We start from the raw sequence: 21,469 nt of genomic DNA, 5'->3' as shown, positions 1-21,469 counted from the left end.
TTTTTTCAGGACAGATATCCGACACTTGGGACTCGCCATCATCTTTACCTTTCAAACCATTGCAAGGCAGTACCCAAGCATGTAAATGCTTCACAAGCAGCCGTATACTTTGATGTTAATTTTCTGGGCCAATATTTGGTGAGAAGCTGGTGACGTTAATTTTATCAGCCACAATGTCTACAATTTTGGTATTCTGCATGTTTGGTGCCTTGTCCAGCCTTGAATGTCTTCATCACATTCATAACACCTGAGTTCTTTTAGGATACTGACCATTTCGGACATACAATTCTCTTCATCATTTTCAATTAGACCTCGATAAATTTCCACTACACACAAAACTTTATTTCAGGCTTTTTTCAAATTCTGTTCCGTTAAGCTACCCTATGATGCTCCGGTCACGTAGGAGACATGTTTCAAATCAATATTACTGTGATTTTGTAACAGACTTTCTTGTTTCTTATTTTTTCTTTGTGACAATAACTTACTTAACAATTTTTTTGTGTAATATAATTTGAAAGTTCAATAAAGCCTTGATCCATGGGTTTTAATAAGGAGGTTACTTTATTTGGAAGGAACATCACTTCTATGAGCTCTTCTTTCTCATTTCAGGTATGACATGACAAATGAGTTGATGGGTTGTCAAGGAGCAGTAAAGTATTCACCCTTTTACTGTTCTTTAACGGATTGACTAAAAGAGGGTACAAAAACTTCCACAAACAATTCTATGAAAATTGTGCTATCCATCTACATGCTCTCTCATCAGTGGTAAACAATTGGCACCACAGACATATTAATGTGTTTGAAAAAAAAAAACAGTTTCTTACTTTTACCAATGATAAGCACACAAGTATGCAACTGATGGCTAACAGTAGCACGAGCACAGCTAAAGTATTAACACAATCCTTGCTTATATTAGGACCAAATGCTGCAAAGTTATGGGATGAAGCAAGAGTTTTTCTGTGCAAAGCTTTCTAATTGAGCCCAGTTTAGTTTGCAGTGCTAACTTTTTCGACAGCATAATCTTCTTCACTCAATACATCCTTTAATCTGATTTTGCAAGTACCAGCTGTTGAAGAATCTGAAGACAGTTTTTTTCCTTGGTTTTGAAGTTCATACGAAGGGCAACACATTTTCAGTTAAGCATTCATTTGGTTCGCTGATGTTTCGGTAATCAAGGCTCTACTGTATCCGACCTGGTTGCCAGGAATCAAACCCAGGACCTTGGCTTTACTATGAAAAACATTAATCACTAGACTATGTGATCAGTTTGATTTCTGCTGTGGTATTAGCTGTCACTGTTCAGACATCAGATGGCTTGAAAGGCTGTTGAATATGCCAAAAATCTGTGTGGCGATGAGTGAGTGTGTGGGAAACAGTTTGAAGGACAAAAGGAAACTGAAAATATAATGAAATTAGTAAGTACAGATTTGAGCACAAAGTCGGTACTGTCAAGTGCAACAAACAGCAGACGAAGACTCAAAAGACACAGGTATGGCAATCAGCATCATCAATGGAAAAGACTGTTTTACAGACCCTGTCAGCGACCTGTTGTGAGCAGCTATAGTGAGAAATGCTGTATGTTCCATTTCTGTTCTTGTCTTAAATGGCCATTACAGTCAGATATTTGTAAAGATGTATAACATGTCACAGCCTTCCACCTGTAAGAGTACTGGACTGTACACTACAGTTACCTCCTCTTCCATGCTTCTTGAGTGAAAACATGGCATTGCTGGCACCTTAGGTAAGTAACCAGTTAACTTTGCTGGGTAATACTTTGTTCTACGTTCAACATAGATACACATGATAGTTTCTGCATTAACTAGTTTAAATTCTTTCTTTCGTTGTTGGTATCTGCTTCACAAGAGCTTCTCATCTACAAAAAATGTAAATTAGCCACAACAAATACTTTATCCTTTCCAAATGAAGACTAAGGAAAACTTCTGAATATCAACTATAATTGTAGCCCAGTTTTAATACAAGTTTAAGAAACTTAATGTTATAGCCTCCAAAATTTGTGAATACAGCTAGGAACGTCGTCTAATTGGAACACAAATGGTGGAAGCAGTAAAGGTGACCAGTCACCATACAGTTGATGTGGAGCAGCAGAGAGACACATAAACAAGATTATAATCATTACTGGGCATTCAAACAATATCTCTCCCTTGATGTTAACATATATATATAGCAGGTGTTTCTCCTAAGTGTTGACATGTGCATCTTGTCTGTTGTTTTGGTAGATATTTTCAATTTTGTTCCTTCAGTGTGTAACTGGAGTAGTAGTTGTTTTTGTTGTGGTCTTCAGTCCTGAGACTGGTTTGATGCAGCTCCCAATGCTACTCTATCCTGTGCAAGCTTCTTCAACTCCCAGTACCTACTGCAGCCTACATCCTTCTGAATCTGCTTAGTGTATTCATCTCTTGGTCTCCCTCTACGATTTTTACCCTCCACGCTGAACTCCAGTACTAAATTGCTGATCCCTTGATGCCTCAGAACAAGTCCTACCAACCGATCCCTTCTTCTTGTCAAGTTGTGCCACAAACTCCTCTTCTCAATTCTATTCAATACCTCCTCCTTAGTTATGTGATCTACCCATCTAATCTTCAGCATTCTTCTGTAGCACTACATTTTGAAAGATTCTATTCTCTTCTTGTCTAAACTATTTATCGTCCATGTTTTACTTCCATACATGGCTACACACCATATAAATACTTTCAGAAATGACTTCCCGACACTTAAATCTATACTCCATGTTAACAAATTTCTCTTCTTAAGAAACGCTTTCCTTGTCATTGCCTGTCTACATTTTATACCCTCTCTACTTCGACCATCATCAGTTATTTTGCTCCCCAAATAGCAAACTCCTTTACTACTTTAAGTGTCTCATTTACTAATCTAATTTCCACAGCATCACCTGATTTAATTCAACTACATTCCATTATACTCATTTTCCTTTTGTTGATGTTCGCCTTATATCCTCCTTTCAAGGCACTGTCCTTTCCGTTCAACTGCTCTTCCAAGCCCTTTGCTATCTCTGACAGAATTACAATGTCATTGGCGAACCTCAAAGTTTTTATTTCTTCTCCATAGTTTTTAATACCTACTTCTAATTTTTCTTTTGTTTCCTTTACTGCTTGCTCCATATACAGATTAAATAAGATTGGGGAGAGGCTACAACCCTGTCTCACTCCCTCCCCAACCACTGCTTCCCTTTCATGTCCCTCTGGTTTCTGTACAAATTGTAAATAGCCTTTTGCTCCCTGTATTTTAACACTGCCACCTTCAGAATTTGAAAGAGAGTATTCCAGTCAACATTGTCAAAAGCTTTCTGTAAGTCTACAAATGCTAGAAACTTAGGTTTGCCTTTCCTTAATCTTTCTTCTAAGATAAGTTATAGGATCAGTATTGCCTCACGTGTTCCAACATTTCTACGGAAACCAAACTTATCTTCTCCGAGGACCACTTCTACCAGTTTTTCCATTTGTCTGTAAATAATTTGCGTTAGTAATTTGCAGCTGTCACTTATTAAACTGATAGTTCAGTAATTTTCACATCTGTCAACACCTGCTTTCTTTGGGATTGGAATTATTATATTCTTCTTGAAGTCTGAGGGAATTTCGCCTGTCTCATATATCTTGCTCACCAGATAGTAGAGTTTTGTCTGGACTGGCTGTCAGTAGTTCTAATGGCATGTTGTCTACTCCCAGGGCCTTGTTTCGACTCAGGTCTTTCAGTGCTGTGTCAAACTCTTCACGCACTATCGTATCTCCCATTTCATCTTCATCTACCTACTCTTCCATTTCCATAATACTGTCCTTAAGAACATCGCCCCTGTATAGATCCTCTATATACTCCTTCCACCCTTCTGCTTTCCCTTCTTTGCTTAGAACTGGGTTTCCGTTTGGGCGCTTGATATTCATGCAAGTGGTTCTCTTCTCTCCAAAGGTCTCTTTAATTTTCCTGTAGGCAGTATCTATCTTACCCCTCGTGACATAAGCCTCTACATCCTTACATTTGTCCTCTAGCCATCCCTGCCTAGCCATTTTGCACTTCCTGTCGATCTCATTTTCTAGACGTTTGTATTCCTTTCTGCCTGCTTCACTTACTGCATTTTTGTATTTTCTCTTTTCATCAATTAAATTCAATATTTCTTCTGTTACCCAAGGATTTTTACTAGCCCTCGTCTTTTTACCTACTTGATCCTCTGCTGTCTTCACTACTTCATCCCTCAAAGCTACCCATTCTTCTTCTACTGTATTTCTTTCACCCATTCCTGTCAATTGTTCCATAATGCTCTCCTTGAAACTCTGTACAACCTCTGGTTTAGTCAGTTTATCCAGGTCCCATCTCCTTAAATTCCCACCTTTTTGCAGTTTCTTCAGTTTTAATCTACAGTTGATAACCAATAGATTGTGGTCAGAGTCCACATCTGCCCCTGGAAATGTCTTACAATTTAAAACCTGGTTCCTAAATCTCTGTCTTACCATTATATAATCTATCTGATACCTTTCAGTATCTCCCAGCTTCTTCCATGTATACAACGTTCTTTTATGATTCTTGAACCAAGTGTTAGCTATGATTAAGTTATGCTCTGTGCAAAATTCTAGCAGGTGGCTTCCTCTTTCTTTTCTTAGCCCCAATCCATATTCGCCTACTACATTTCCTCCTCTTCCTTTTCCTATTCTCGAATTCCAGTCACCCATGACTATTAAATTTTCGTCTCCCTTCACTACCTGAATAATTTCTTTTATCTCATCATGCATTTCGTCAATTTCTTCATCGTCTGTAGAGCTAGTTGGCATATAAACTTGTACTACTGTAGTAGGCGTGGGCTTCGTGTCTATCTGGGCCACAATAATGCGTTCACTATGCTGTTTATAGTAGCTTACGCGCAAAGCTATTTTTTTTATTCATTATTAAACCTACTCCTGCATTACCCCTATTTGATTTTGTATTTATAACCCTGTATTCACCTGACCAAAAGTCTTGTTCCTCCTGCCACTGAACTTCACTAATTCCCGCTATATCTAACTTTAACCTATCCATTTCCCTTTTTAAATTTTCTAACCTACCTGCCCGATTAAGAGATCCGACATTCCACGCTTCGATCCGTAGAACGCGAGTTTTCTTTCTCCTGATAACAACGTACTCTAGTTGTCCCCGCCCGGATATCCAAAGGGGGGACTATTTTACCTCCGGAATATTTTACCGAAAAGGACGCCATCATCATTTAATCATACAGTAAAGCTGCATGCCCTCGGGAAAAATTACGACTGTAGTTTCCCCTTGCTTTCAGCCGTTTGCTGTACCACAACAGCAAGGCCGTTTTGGTTAGTGTTACAGGGTGAGATCAGTCAATCATCCAGACAGTTGGCCCTGCAACTACTGAAAAAGCTTCAGGAACCACACGTTTGTCTGGCCTCTCGACAGATACCCCTCTGTTGTGGTTGCACCTACGATACGGCTATCTGTATCGCTGAGGCACGCAAGCCTCCTCACCAACGGCAAGGTTTATGGTTCATGGGGGAAGGAACTGGAGTTAGCTCAAAATGCAGTGAACAGTATTTGGTTGAACTGGAGTTAGCTCAACCAAATACTGTTCACTGCATTTTTTACACAAGGTCATATGTTGAGGGGAAGTGTCAGTTTGTTTCCTGTAATAAAAGAAATTATTTTTGAAGTGAAATTTTACATGCCCATTCAGGAGAGTGATCCCAAAGTAGTGCAACATTCGTTTTATTGATATATAGTAACAGGGAATATGTAACAGTGCCACCCTGGCCCGTACTGCTTGCTGCTGCTTTGCAGCAGTGCTGCTCAGTCACTGCTGCAGCACTTTACTGTCCCTTAACACATATCAATAAAACAATATCACATTAGACTGACTGGAGACCACTTCGTTGCATCGGAATGTGAGATAGTTCTTAAGGTGACTCCACTTACACACTGCAAAAACGAAATTGGAACTATTTGCCAAAATGCTAGAGTAACTGCACCTGACAATTCTCTAGGAGCCCCCCCACCTCCCCACGTGCGCACGCACGCATCCGCGCGCACAGACGTGCACGCACACACACACGCACACACACACGCACACACACACACACACACACATGCACACACACACACACACACACACACACACACACACACACACACACAAAATGGTATCACACATACACACACACACAAAATGGTATTACCATTACTCATTCCATTATTTGCAACACAGCTTCTGTGGCACAAGTAATATATGGGTATAACCAATATACAGACACTGTATAGACAGCTGTCGAAAAGATCTGGATGTCCATATCTATCATTCTACGCATTCAACCTAATTATATCTCGAGGTGCAATTTTTTATAAAAAGTACTCATGACTGTTTTTGTGAAGTATGACATTGTAAATGGGTTTGATGAGTGACCTACAGTCTGTAACATTACAGGACATATTGGGACATATTGAAGTATTCGATACTGTAGACTTTTAGGGGATGTCGATACAGATATGCAAAATGTAAAGGGAAACTTTGGTGATGTTTAAATATTGTACTGTGTCAATATTAGGACATTTTGCACAGAAAGAACAAAAATAGAATTAATGTAAATATATATTAGTGTTGGTAACATATTTTCATTCAATTTTGTGGTTGTGTTTCATTTTGTAAAAGAGGGACTCACTGTTTGCTGTAGATCTGATTAATTGTATAAATTATCAGTTTTGAGCTGGATTATTTCGTATAATATGGACAAGATACTTTTAAAAACTCACCAGCTAAAGAGAGCGTCTGTGAATGAACGTTTAATGCACGCTTCTGGGGCTTTCTATGGAGAAGTTCTGTATTATGATCGCAAAAATGCGAGAACTTGTGAAGGCTGTTTCATGACCTAATTTCGAAAGACGATTTGTATCAAGAAATATTGCTAAAAAGATTTATTTACGTTTTGAAACACGATTTAAATCATTTTACATATAAATAGTTGTTCTAAATCACTCAAGAAATATCCAGAATCAAATGTCAAGATATTTCTGGAAACATCGGTACAAATCTGGTGAAGGTTATCCAGAAGCTGGTAGAAAAATGTTATAAAATCTATTTGGAAATTATGCTTGTAAGAATTTATATGTACTGATCCTTTTACTTACTTTAATCTGTACTAAAATTCTGTAATGTCTAATTTAGTTTTGGGTCGTGAATTGCTATCGTATTGTAAACAAAACATTGTTAAAGACTCTCATTGTTTGGAAAGATATTAATACACCTAGGAGTTGTCAGTTGCCAGTTCGGATATGCAGTGCGGTTAGCTCGGAGAGTCAGTTGTTGAGTCTGTGAAGTCTGTCAGTTCTGTTTGTAAATAAACGTCTGTAATGAAGAATTACTTGTTGTCGTCAATATGAACTCAAGACCTTTTGCACGAAGCAGACACCTCCTAATGCAACGTTTTATTTGGTGTTGAGGAGCTGAAATGTTATAATTTGGTGGAGGCGCCGGAGCTGGGACGTTATAATTTGGTTGAGGGAGCTGGGATGTTATAATTTGGTGGAGGAAGCAGAGGATTTGACGACCACCCAGTGATTCTTCAAAATAAAATACGTCTCTTCTGGGATCACAAGAAGAAAATTCGTCTGTTTTGGGACCACAAGAAGAGGATATACGACGGACCAGTCACTCTTCAGAAGTAAATACGTCGATTCTGGGGTCACAAGAAGAGGAGTGAATCAACTGAGCGAAACCATCCTGGAATTGAAGAAATTTCGCAAAACACGGACACCAACGACCGCCGACGGACACTAAGATAAGTACCTGCTTCCTAAAATAATGGAAAAAGACGCAGATTTCAGTATTGACAGCGGTGTAGCGAGTACACCTATTAGGGAAAGTGCTTCTGACAGTGTAGGAATGTTGGAAATGTTAAAACAAATGTTTTCAGAGTTAAACTCGAAGATGGACGATTCTCGTGCCGAATTACGTCAACAAATTGAACAGACACAACAACAGATGGACAGGTCGATTTCAAAGGCTGTGTATGATTTAAAATCAAAATAAATTCAAATACAGAACAGATTGCTCACACTAATCAGGTTCTCGAAGAATGGCGAATTACTTTTGAGTCAAACCAAAAACAACTTAGTTGTTGCGTGGACACGGTTGAGAGCAAAATTTCTGCCCTTGAAACTGATTTAAGTAACGAAATTTCAAATAACCAGTCAAAACTTTAAAAAAGTTGTTGATTTTGTAAATGAGGAAAATTCTCAATTGAGAAATGAATTTGACCAGGCAAAACGATTTTTTGAAAGCGAAATTGAATCTTTCAAATCTGATTCTGACAAAAAGGTCACAGAAATTTGTAGTAGAGTAGGTAATGTCGAAAAAACTGTAGACAGAAAATTTGTAGAAATACAAGAAACTATGTTGCAAAGAGGTTTTAGTAATAGTTGTAATGGGGTATGGGGAAATTTTCCCATTAAAACTTATCCCGGTGACAAGAATATACACCCAAAAGACTTCATGCAATTCTGCAAGGAGCAGTTCACGTCCATAATGACAGATAGTGTTAAGATAAAATTTGTAAAGAAATTACTTGATGGTGAGGCGCTTTCGTGGGCCAATCAGAATTGTTCCGCGGAAATGTCCTTTGAAGATTTCGAAAAATGTTTTGTAACCAAATTTTGGTCTGAAACTGAGCAAGCTCGAATCAAAAGTGAATTCTTGAATGGTCCTAGTTACAGAGAATCTGATGGGTCAATGAAAGCCTATTGTGAGAAACAGTTGCAAAAATTAGTGCATCTGGATAAGCCATTTGATGAGCTAACTCAAATTGATGCACTAAAACGGAGACGTCTGAAAAGAGTACAATGGGGTTTAGTATATGGTCCAGATGAGTCCATAGAACAATTCTTGAAATATGTGGACAAACTTGATAGAGCCTTTGAACAAAACAACAGATTTAACGACTTTGTAGGTTCATCACACAGAGGGTGGGAACCGAACCGTGGAAATAATAACAATAATAGTGAACGAAGAAACTTTAACAACAACAGGGATAATTATAATAGCAATGACAGAAGAAATTTTGGTAGGAATGATCAGCACTTTAATTCAAACAGAGAATGGGAAAATCGAAACAGGTCCTGGGGTAATGACATGAGAGAAGGTAACCCGAGGCAGGGAAACAACAGACATAGGCCTTTAAACGACTAAATGCTCCACTGTGACTCTGTCAGTTTGGGGCAAGGAATTTTCAAAATCAGGCTAATTTCACCCGGAACAGACAGCACTATAGTCAGAGACCTAACCAGTATAGACAGTATGCTTATGATCGATCTGTAGATAGAGGTAATGAAAAAATTAAATTTGACAGGAAATTTTGGAATGTCATCAGAGAAAATACTAGAAACAACTGTAATAGGAACCAGGCTACCTTTGATGAAGTAGGCTTAGAAGATGATATAATTGCAAATTTATATAATCAAGAAGAAGCACCTAATGCTGAAATGAAAGGTAAGGATAACTTTGATAATTTTGGATTGTACAAACTTATGTGTGGTGATGTTTTAGATGTAAGTTGTCATAATGACGTTCGTACTGAAGTTTCTGGAAAGCCTGATATTCATGTGGATGTGGTTGGTGAAGATGGTGTTGTGAGTAATGTTGGTGATACTAGTAGTGTTTGTAGTGTAAGCTCAGGCAATGATGATGATAATGTTGATGTTAAGGCTAATGGTGATTACGTACTAGAAGATTTTGATGGTGAATTGGATGGAATAGTTTATGTTGAAGTTAAGGAGCATGTTATAAGCAATAGTGTTGAGAATAGTTGTGCCAGGAACTCTAACTACATTCCACATGAGAATCAGATTGTGCAAGTTCAGCTTAGTAATACATCAGGAGACAGGTGGGTTGATTGTGCTGATGCATCTGAGTTTATTTTGAAATCTGTTTGGGACAAATTTAAAGATTACAGTGATACAATGATGTTAAGATCAAATTAAGGGAAATTTGTGAACCAGTTTCTGCTTTTAAGCCTAATGAAATCATCAAACAGGGTACTAGTCAGGATGTGTGTGAGGTAAATAGTAATCGAGACATTCCAGTATATTCCAGTAGACCTAGAAGTTTGAAGAAAGTATTGCCTAATAAAGAAAACCTAAATATGGAACAGAGGTATGATGAGATAGCAGAAGATCTTTTGTATGAAGAACAGGAAGAAAGGGAAAACACCACTATTGGTAGTCCATACATAAAAATTAAAGCTGCAGGTTGGGAAGGGTATTGTTTGATTGACACAGGGAGTCCAATTAGTGCCATTTCAAGCGAATTAAGAGATATAATTAAGCATGATCCTGACTTTGTTGAATTACCAGTTATTGGAATAAAAATTAGAGGCATTACCGGCAAACTGATCAAAATTGTTAATAGACAGGTGTTGTTGTCCTTCAGTATAATGATGTACAGTTTACTCAAGGATGTCTTGTAATAAGTGACCTAAATGAGAATGTACTGTTGGGTATGGACTGGACATTAAAAGCTAATGCAGCATTTGATTGGGAAAAGAGTTTGTTTATCTTTATTGATCCTAAGACGAGAGTATGTTCCAGTACTGACATGTCGGTTCAAAACTGTGCTGATAAGGGAATTGAAATTAGGGACGTTACATTTTCTAAAGACAGTGGTTATTGTGTAGAGGAAATTACTGAGGATTATGATGATGGAGAATATGGGGATATAGTTCAAGAAAAATTACGGGAATCAGATAATTTGAACCAAGAACAGAAGGTAGAGTTAGAAAGATTATTGTGGAATTAATGTGATGTTTTTGATGATAGACCTGGCAGAGTAAAGAATTATCAATGTAAACTCAGATTAAAACCACATGAGCTATTCTTTATAAAACCTTATAGTGTACCCATTGCAAAGAGGAAAGATGTAGAAAAGGAACTTCAAAAGATGGAAGAGTGGGGCATCATTGAGAGAAGTAAGAGCCAATACAATAATCCTTTGGTAGTGGTTGCAAAACATGATGGCAGTGTCAGGCTTGTACTAGATTCAAGACACCTAAATAAGTATCTGGAAAGAGAGACCGATCATCCCGAGAATATAGACGAACTACTTCATAAATTTGAAAGAATGAAATACATGACCAGTTTAGATTCACATCAGGATTTCACCAAGTAGAATTAGAAAATGATTCCAGAAAGTATACTGCCTTTTTGTATGGGGGAAGATGTTACCAGTATTGTGTGGTACCATTTGGGCTGAATGTCTCAGTAGCCGAATTCATTAGAGCACTTGACTTTGTTTTGGGAAAAGATCTTTTATCAAAATTAACTGTGTATGTAGATGACATTTTGATCATTGAAGAAACTTGGGAAGAACATGTTCATACTTTGAGGGAGGTTTGCAGTAGATTAAGGAAAGGGGGAATGTCACTTAAATTATCTAAATGTATGTTTGGTATGAAAAAATTGAAGTTTCTGGGGCACAGTATTTCTGAGGAAGGTATTTTGCCAGATCCTGAAAAACTCGAGGCAGTTGCAAAATTCCCAATTCCAAAAACCAAGAAACAACTAAAGTCATTTTTCGGGATGTGCGCTTACTACAGAAAGTTCATTAGTACCCAAGCTCTAAATGCTCCAAGTCTTAACAGATTGCTGAAGAAAAACGCAATGTGGGTTTGGGATCAGGAATGTGAAGCTGCTTTTGAAGAAATAAAAACACAGTTATGTAACAGTCAAATTTTGTACCGTCCTGATTTAAGTTTACCTTTTTGCATTATGGCAGATAGTAGTGATTATGGCCTAGGTGCTCACCTTTTCCAAGAAGTAAATATAAATGGGAAAATAGAACACAGGTCTATTGCTTTTCTAGTCGAACCTTGAAAAAACATGAGAGGCAATACACTGTTACCGAGAAAGAGCTTTTGGCCATTTATTGGGCATTTTCTAAATTCAGAAATTATTTATTGGGAAACCAGGTAGTTGTCTACACAGACCATAAGGCATTAATTTATATTCAAGAATGTAGGTTGCATCATGGAAGGATTACCAGGTGGGCAATCTTGTTACAACAATTTAATTACTCAATAAAATATCTTAGAGGACCCGATAATGTAGTTGCTGATGCTTTATCTAGACTACCTGTGGGGGGTGACTTTGAAGATGACAGTGGGGAATGTGAAAAAGAATTCAAAATTATGTATTTAAGAGGGGTGGACAGTGAACAAGAAATCAGAGACATTTGTAATGACATCCAACGGAATCAGAACCACGATGAGAACTGTAAACTGGTCAAAAGTTATTTAGGGAAAAAGGGACATGAAAAAGTGGGAGATTATTACAAAATCTACAAGGGGATTCTATTCAAGAGAAACAGTGTAGATAGTGATGTATGGAAATTATGTTGGCCTGAACAGTACATCAATGTACTGATCAAGTACAGTTATGAAAGTTTTGGTCATTGTGGGATTCAAAAGTGTATCCAGAAAATCCAAGAAAATGTGTACTTTAACAACATAGACAGGAGGGTTAGAAGAATTTTGACGGGTTGTGACAGGTGCCAAAGAGTAAAAGTATCCAACCAAACTTGCCGAGGATTGATGCAAAACATCTTACCAAAAGAACAACACGAGTTAGTCACTGTCGACTTATATGGACCATTACCGAAGACCAGAGGAGGCTATTGCTACATTTTTGTTATGGTTGATGTTTTTTCAAAATTCATTAAGTTATACCCTCTTTGCAAGGCAAACAGTAAGAGCATTATTTCAAAAATCAGGAGAGACTATTTTGGCAGGGTTGGAAAACCTCAGAAAATCTTATCAGACAATGGGACTCAATTTACTTCTGGAGTATGGAAAGCTTTTGTTGAAGATGAAAATATAAGTCACATTCTTATTTCAGCTTATCATCCGTCAGGAAACCCTTCGGAGAGATACACGAGGGAAATTGTGCGATTCTTTAGAACCTACTGCAATACTGATCATGCTAGTTGGATTGACTATGTTGAGAAATTCGAAGATGTTGTGAACAGCCTACAGCATTCCTCAACAGGGTTTTCGCCTTATGAAATACAGTATAATAGCAAACCACCACATCCAATTAGTGATTTCATTGATTTTCCAGTCTGCAAACCATTAAGTACTCAAGAGAGAGAGGAAATAGTGAGAAAGACCATGAAATCTCAAGGTGATAAGAGGAAATGTAGACATGACAAAAGATTGAAGCCTACTCAATTTAAAATTGAAGACTTGGTCCTTGTTAAAACACAAGAGAAGTCTAAAGCCATCAGTGGTGAATTAAAAAAGTTTTTTGACATATACATTGGACCTTTCAAGATTCAGAACAATCCTCATCTGAATGCTTACCGTCTAGTCTACCCAAATTCTGGCAGACTGTTTGGCCTACGAAACGTGACCGAACTGAAATTGTATAAAAAAATGTAAAAAAGTATTTTAGATAATAGATGTTTATAGACTTTTATATGTAATCTTACCAGAATATTTTTGTATACTTTGTTATGTTGTATTTATCTGATTCCTCAGGGGAGCATACATTCTTTGTGTGCTAAGTGTTTGGCGAGCACTAGGTCCCCTAGCTATGCAATTGTCATATTTCATTTTCGTATTCTGGCATTGCATCTTACACTTATTCTGTGATCCTGAATAATCAATTTTCTCCATCTGTCAGTCTATCCTCTCTTAGCTTTAAGAAATTATTTAGAGTAAATTTTCTTGAGTAATTAGACTTTAGAGAATTCAAATTTCTGTGTCCTTAAAAACCGGTCCACCGACTATTAAATGCTTTTGCTAATGTTTAACTGGGTTTGACCACTGTATGCTGTATATTCATAGCAGACTGTGCTATTGCAGCCTGTGATAGCCTGCAGTGTATATGGAAACCATACGGACTGTGAAGATGAGACTGAAATACAGTGTGTGGCATTGAGGTATACCGACCTTTAAGGAAGAAGATCGGCGACCTTCAAGAAAGAATATCACCGGTCTTCAAGAAAGAAGACACCAAAGATATGTGTAAAACTTTTCTGTTTTGTAATGTAAGGACATCAACCCTTCCGTGTTTCATGTGGAAGTGCTGATGGGGGGGTTGTGTAACATTACAGGACATATTGGGACATATTGAAGTATTCGGTACTGTAGACTTTTAGGGGATGTCGATACAGATATGCAAAATGTAAAGGGAAACTTTGGTGATGTTTAAATATTGTACTGTGTCAATATTAGGACATTTTGCACAGAAAGAACAAAAATAGAATTAATGTAAATATATATTAGTGTTGGTAACATATTTTCATTCAATTTTGTGGTTGTGTTTCATTTTGTAAAAGAGGGACTCACTGTTTGCTGTAGATCTGATTAATTGTATAAATTATCAGTTTTGAGCTGGATTATTTCGTATAATATGGACAAGATACTTTTAAAAACTCACCAGCTAAAGAGAGGGTCTGTGAATGAACGTTTAATGCGTGCTTCTGGGGCTTTCTATGGAGAAGTTCTGTATTATGATCGCGAAAATGCGAGAACTTGTGAAGGCTGTTTCATGGCCTAATTTCGAAAGACGATTTGTATCAAGAAATATTGCTAAAAAGATTTATTTACGTTTTGAAACACGATTTAAATCATTTTACATATAAATAGTTGTTCTAAATCACTCAAGAAATATCCAGAATCAAATGTCAAGATATTTCTGGAAACATCGGTACAAATCTGGTGAAGGTTATCCAGAAGCTGGTAGAAAAATGTTATAAAATCTATTTGGAAAATATGCTTGTAAGAATTTATATGTACTGATCCTTTTACTTACTTTAATCTGTACTAAAATTCTGTAATGTCTAATTTAGTTTTGGGTCGTGAATTGCTATCGTATTGTAAACAAAACATTGTTAAAGGCTCTCATTGTTTGGAAAGATATTAATACACCTAGGAGTTGTCAGTTGCCAGTTCGGATATGCAGTGTGGTTAGCTCGGAGAGTCAGTTGTTGAGTCTGTGAAGTCTGTCAGTTCTGTTTGTAAATAAACGTCTGTAATGAAGAATTACTTGTTGTCGTCAATATGAACTCAAGACCTTTTGCACGAAGCAGACACCTCCTAATGCAACGTTTTATTTGGTGTTGAGGAGCTGAAATGTTATAATTTGGTGGAGGCGCCGGAGCTGGGACGTTATAATTTGGTTGAGGGAGCTGGAATGTTATAAGTCCTACACACAGTTTTAATCTGTTGAGATGTTTTACTCATTCTACTGCACAGTGAAATATCAACTTGGTACATAATATGCACTGATTTCTAAACTGTTTCACACACTTACCAGTAAAGCACATAACTGAGTGCGCCCTTTTTGTGCAGCCTCATGTAGAGGTGTGAAGCCCCATTTATCTGTTGCATTAACAACAGTATTAAACTTAATAAGAAGTGCTGCAATCTCTAGGTGGCCATAAGAGGATGCATTATGTAATGGAATGAGACCACCTTTATCCTGAGCATTAACATCAGCTCCATGGTCCAGAAGAAATTCTGCTACCTCCAGATTGTTATAGCCAGCTGGAAAAAAAAAACAACAGTAATACTCATTAACATTTATTCATAGTAAAGACAATAATCAGAACTAAGCAAAAGTAGGTGATAATGATTCAATGCATTATTAAACCTAGTCCATGTTCTGATATTAATCTTGTATTGGCTGAGGCAGCAACTCACTGAGATCAAAGCTACATTTTTTAATTCCTTTTGGTTAGTTTGTGTGATTCATACAGATTTGTTATTAGCAGAACAAGAAAAGAGGAAATATAAAAGCCTGAATCAGCTTAGTGGGGGATTTGAAAGGTAGGAGAGGGAAAAGAACAGGGACTGGTTGGAAAATTTGGATAGGGAAATAGGAATGAAAGAAACGAAAAGTTGGTTAATTTCTGTAGAGAAAACTCTCTTGTGATTGGAAACATTATTTGAACACCACAGAAGTTAAAGATATACATGGATATCTAGGTTTAATGATGACAGATAACAACTTGCTTTTGTCATAATTCAGAGAAGTACAAAAGCTGCATAAAGAATGCCACAGCATGCCCTGAAGCAGACACAGATTTGGACCACAGCTTGGTGTAAGGATGTTGAGTTGAAGAACACATTTGTGTCAAAATGGGATAGAGGACACAATGACGAGAGTGCAAACGAGAAATGGAAGAGGATGACACAAAACCTTACACAATCTGCAGAAGTTTTAGAGATGAGGAAGTTAGAAAGAATGAGGAAAGAATAGGTAACAAATGCAAAGTTGAATAAGTGGAAGAAAGAAGGAAATAGAAGTCAGTAGGAACTGAGGAAGGGAAAAGAATGTTTTATAATGAATTAAGGAGGGAAACAGGATACACAATGAAGACAGGGATGAAAGAGAGATGTTAGAAGTAGAGAAACTAGAAAAGGAGAAATGATGGTACTATGATTCATAAATAGTAGTTAGTGTTGGCAAGGTGGCAAGACTATGTAGACTGCATACATGATGCTGATAAAAAACCAAATGATACTGAAGAGAAGATGACATTTACAGAAGAGAACAAAGGATGCTGCATCTTGAAAAGAGAAATAGAACAGAGAATTGAATATAACAGAGATGAAGAATCACGAAGCATATGGAATTGATGAATTACCAGCAGAGTTGTTTAGAGCCTTGGGAGCAGCAGTGTAAAAGAGCTAACTTATTTATGTAATATGACATGAAAAAGGTGAACGGTCAGGTGATTTTCTCTTGACATTAATGATACCGATTGAGAAGGAAAACAATGCCAAGAAATGAGAGGTAGCAAAAGTTCTGCTATGGATTAATTCATGGAAGACTGGAAAAAAGTATGGCGGAGGAACAGTATGGACTCAGAAGAGGGAAGGGTACAAGAGATGCAATTGCACAGCCGAGAAAGGTGAGAGATACAATGAAAGAAGAAGAGAAGTTTTCACTGATTTGGAGAAAGCCTTTGATACAATACAGTGAAATAAATTAATGGACATTCTAAGGAAGAATGGTGTCGACTGGAGGAATAAAAGACTGACTAAGAACCTATATCTACAATAGCAAATATGAGTACAGCTGAGGAATTATATGACAACAGAGGCAAGCACAACTGGAAGGGGAGTGAAACAAGGCAGCCCCCCCCCCCCCCCCAAAAAAAAAAAAAAAAAAAAAAAACTATTTAACATATATTTGGAGCATATTACTCAGAAATATTTGAAACATAAAACAGAAGGGTGGGTTGGTGGTAGAAGGATAGAATGTATTCAATTTGCGGATGATATGGTGTTATTGGCAGAGAGCACAAAAACTATGACTGGATTGTGAAAAAGAGTTAAACAAGACCTATGAGAATTTCAGAATGAGAATTAATAAGAAAAAGACAAAATGTAAGTTGATAAGTGCCAGTAAGAATAAATACAGGGTGTCCCACTCGAACCTCCCTGATTTCAAAGACCCAAGAAAAAAACCACAGTAGATACGACAATGAAAAATGCATCTCAAAGAATTTATTTATTTATCATGAACGCATCTCTACATGTGAACCATTTGTAGCATGAATAATATTGAGTCTATATTCCATTTCTTTCCAAGTTCTTTGTAACATTTCCTCTGTTATTGTTGCAAACACATTAGTGATATGATGTAGCAACGTAGAAATATCATCCACTTAGGTCACATACACGCTGTCCTTCACGAATCCTCACATGAAGAAATCAAGCGATGTAATGTCAGGTGAATGTGTTGGCCAGGCAATGGGCCCTCCGCGTACGATCAGCCGTTGACCAATGCAGCAGGGTTCCACCTTGTTGATAAATGATGCTGGGTTGCAAGTCTTGTATCTGAGTGTACACAAACTGCTCCAACATGTCCAGATACACTGACCCATTCATTGTTGGTTCCACAAAAAAGAATGTTCCAACAATCCTGTTGTGCATTAGCCTGCACCAGACGTTTAGTTTAGGGCTATCACAAACATGTTTAATGACAATGTGCGGATTTTGTGAACCCCAAATCTGAACATTATGCCTATTAACCCTTCCTGAGAGATGAAAGGTTGCCTCATCTGAAAATAAACAGGAAGGCAGCATCCATATCAATATGCTGCAGCACACTGTTGTTGACATGGTTTGTCATTTGGCGTCGGATGTTGCAGAATTTGCACTTTGTAAGCACACATACGAAGACGCTGGTGAACTAGACAATGCAATGTTGATCAAAGTATATCAAGTTGCCTAGATGCTTGACGAATTAACTTACGTGGGCTTCTGAGAAACGTGTATCTCATGTCATCCACTGTCTCTTCTGATACTCCATAACGTGCACCGCCAGAATGTTTCAGAACACTTCCTGTTGAAAGAAACTTCCTATACCAATCCTTAATTGTTTTCACATCAGGTGGATCACATTCATACACACGAGAATTTCTTTGAACAGTAATCGGCGATTTTGTTTCTGAAAACCACACTACTGGTTGTGCGCGCACTGCTGTGGAGTCACCATTTTCACTTCATGCAAACATGCTGCACTTTGGCGACGATACTTGGCATTCCTGAAGTAGGAATATAATTTTCTTGAGATGCTCTACAGTGTGGTACATTTCTCATTGTCGTATCTACAGTGGTTTTTCTCTCCTGGGCCCTTGAAATCAGGAAGGTTTGAGTGGGACACCTGTATAAAGGTAGGATGGGAAGATACAGACCAAGTTAGTTTTCAAATATCTGGGAAGCATAATTAAGGATGACATGAGATGTAATATGGAGATTAAAACACATGTGGCAATTGTGAAGAAGGCATTTGATAAGAAGAGGTGGCTTTTATGTGGGTGCATGGGCAGTGCCTAAGGAAGTGTCTGGCAAAGTGTTTTATATGTAGCATGGCATTATACGGAGCTGAGACATGGACACTGAGGAAAAAGGAAGAAAGAGGAATAGAAGCATCTGAGATGTGGATTTGGAGAAGGATGGAAGGGATAAAATTGGTAGATGAAGTGAGAAATGAGGAGGTGATGAGACGAGTGAGAGAAGGGAGAGAAATTTTAAAGTTAATCCGGAAGAGGAAACAAAATCGGCTTGGACACTGGATGAGAAGATTGCTTATTGATGGGTGCATGGCAGGAACAGTGAATAGAAGAAGAAGAAGAAGAAGAAGAAGACACAGACAATACCAGATGGTGGATAGTATAAGGAAAGAAATAGTTATGAGAAAATTAAGAGGGCAGCAAATGACAGGAGTGCATGCAGAGATATACATGAAGCCCTGCCCTATGGCAGAATGCATGATGATGATGATGATGATGATGATGATGGTAAGAACAAACATCTGTGATAATTCAGAGTGAATCAAAAATTCAGCCTTCAAATCTTAATACCCTCAACCCAACTAATGTTTGCTGTAAGATTTGTTACATTGTCAAAGTTCTTTGACAAATCTTTTTTTGAAATCTAGGATTGCAGTAACTTTTATAAGATGTATTAGTGCCACAGGACTGTGTCAAAAATTTTATAAAAGGTATGTTACATTATATTCTTAAAGTGTAGTACCCAGTCAAATTGTTAGCTTACAACTCCCATCGCTGAGTGTCTTCAGATGTGGATAATGCACAACATCAACAGCAAACTGACATTACAAGTTCTGCAGTGGGGGAGTTAACAAAGAACTGCAAACAGTGGCTGCAATAATCAAGACCAAATATTCTGGTAGATACAGAGATAATGAAACTACAACTGATTACTGACAGCTGTGAGTAGTTTTGACAACAACTAAGTATTGAACAACTCGTGCAAAGTATGTTTAACAATAGTTCATGTATAAGAAACACTGGTAAATATTTTGTACTTGACTAACTCTGTATGCACAGACAGCAGCATAATTAACAAAACAGGAAGCCCAGTAGCTTATGAGATAACTAAGACTAGAAGGCTATAAAGAAAAGTTGCCAAGGACAGCAAGAACAAATAAAAATGTATCAGGAACAGCAAGGGCCACAAATTAAATTTATCGTCAGCTGTATAATTTCAGAAAAGCATAAGGAGTTGTAAGAACTGTAAACAAATGTGCAGCATTAACTGAAACACGGAGACTGGAGGAATTGCGAGAATCATACTTGTGTAACCAATAACAGCAACAGTGGTAGTGGAGACTAGAGAGAAACTCAAAGTAGTACAAGAACGACCATGTTAAAGTCCATGTGGTGATAAAAAATTCAAGACCAAGACAAGAACTTCCATAAACTTTTAATTACTTGCCATATAGGGTGAATACAACAGGAAGCCGAATTTAAAGACACTGAAAGAAATACAGACGGTACACAAGCTGAATTATTTGGCACTGTGGACAGCAAATTTCAGCTGAAATTTAGCAAACTGGTTTAGTAACTTGCTGATTTAAAGCAGCTGGCTGTGGACTGCATCCAACTGGTGCAGGAAAAATACTACAATAAGAGGTAAACACAGTTTGGAGGGGGGGGGGGGGGGGGGGGGGGGAATCTATTTGTCTTGACATCATCACATACAAGTATGAATAATTCTCTCAGTGTAGGTCAATTTGAACAGCCTAAAATTATACACTAAGTTGCATTATTATTCAAGTTGTTTATAAAATATTTTCACGGTGCTTTGGGATGTACACCCGAATACAGATTTTACAGTTAATTACCTACAGAACGAAGGCCATTATTTTAATGATCTGATAAGAAGTAAACTGCATCTTAACCCCGAAGGTGTCTCACATGTCTGTATGAAATTAGTACTAGAGCGGGGGGAGGGGTGGGCGACTAATGTCTTATGAAACTCCGCATAAAGTGATAGCAGTACTGAAGACTTGCGACATCTGGCTGAAACGTGTCTGAAGCCTATGACAAAGTCTCATGTGCAATATGTACAAAAAAAATTTGATAAAATGTATCACACACTATTTGTATGGTGCACTGTCATGGTTCAGTGGATATTTCGCACAGTTTACGACAATATTGGTGGGATTATGAAAAATTCATCAAACTATATTTTCTATACACTGTCAGTTCATGCATCAAACTCGCTCATTACACAGGACCTTGGCACCTGCAGGGCAATGGAGTAGCAACAGTACAAGAGGTCGTGAGCAATGTGACTAGAGGAAAAAGTAGATACTGGAAAAACTCGCATTTTGAGATAAATGCGAAATAGATGCGAATTTTCGCCTAAAAATGTGAAATTAATTAATAGATGCTCTTTCATAGAAAATTGTATCCAAATGAGCTGTTTATCATAGACAGTTTGAAATAGCCACATTTTTGCATTCTATCTCGAAAATGTAAGCAGTTATTGGCATTTTACATCATCTGGCAAAGCCCAATTTGGAAAGATAATGTGCGCAAGAACCTACTTGCAAAATGTAATGTACAAATGCAATGATGTATCAACATGCTCAATGATTTACTGCCATGCCAATGTGGACGGTTGAATGGTTTGTTTAA

General features: G+C 37.6%; 1 protein-coding gene across 2 annotated transcripts in view; it reads right to left on the bottom strand.

Moving 5' to 3' along the window:
* The window catches only part of LOC126279045 (poly [ADP-ribose] polymerase tankyrase), a 287,326-nt gene that overhangs the window by 72,447 nt on the left and 193,410 nt on the right, over positions 1–21,469 (bottom strand). For both annotated transcript variants that reach the window (XM_049979452.1, XM_049979451.1), the window contains exon 12: positions 15,322–15,554. In XM_049979452.1, the coding sequence (XP_049835409.1) occupies positions 15,322–15,554 (233 nt within the window). The remainder of the gene's footprint in view (positions 1–15,321; positions 15,555–21,469) is intronic.

This window comes from Schistocerca gregaria, chromosome 6, assembly GCF_023897955.1.
Source record: "Schistocerca gregaria isolate iqSchGreg1 chromosome 6, iqSchGreg1.2, whole genome shotgun sequence".
NCBI classification, from domain to species: domain Eukaryota; kingdom Metazoa; phylum Arthropoda; class Insecta; order Orthoptera; family Acrididae; genus Schistocerca; species Schistocerca gregaria.
Note: the sequence above shows the minus strand (reverse complement) of the source record. Positions and strands in the feature narration are given on the sequence as shown.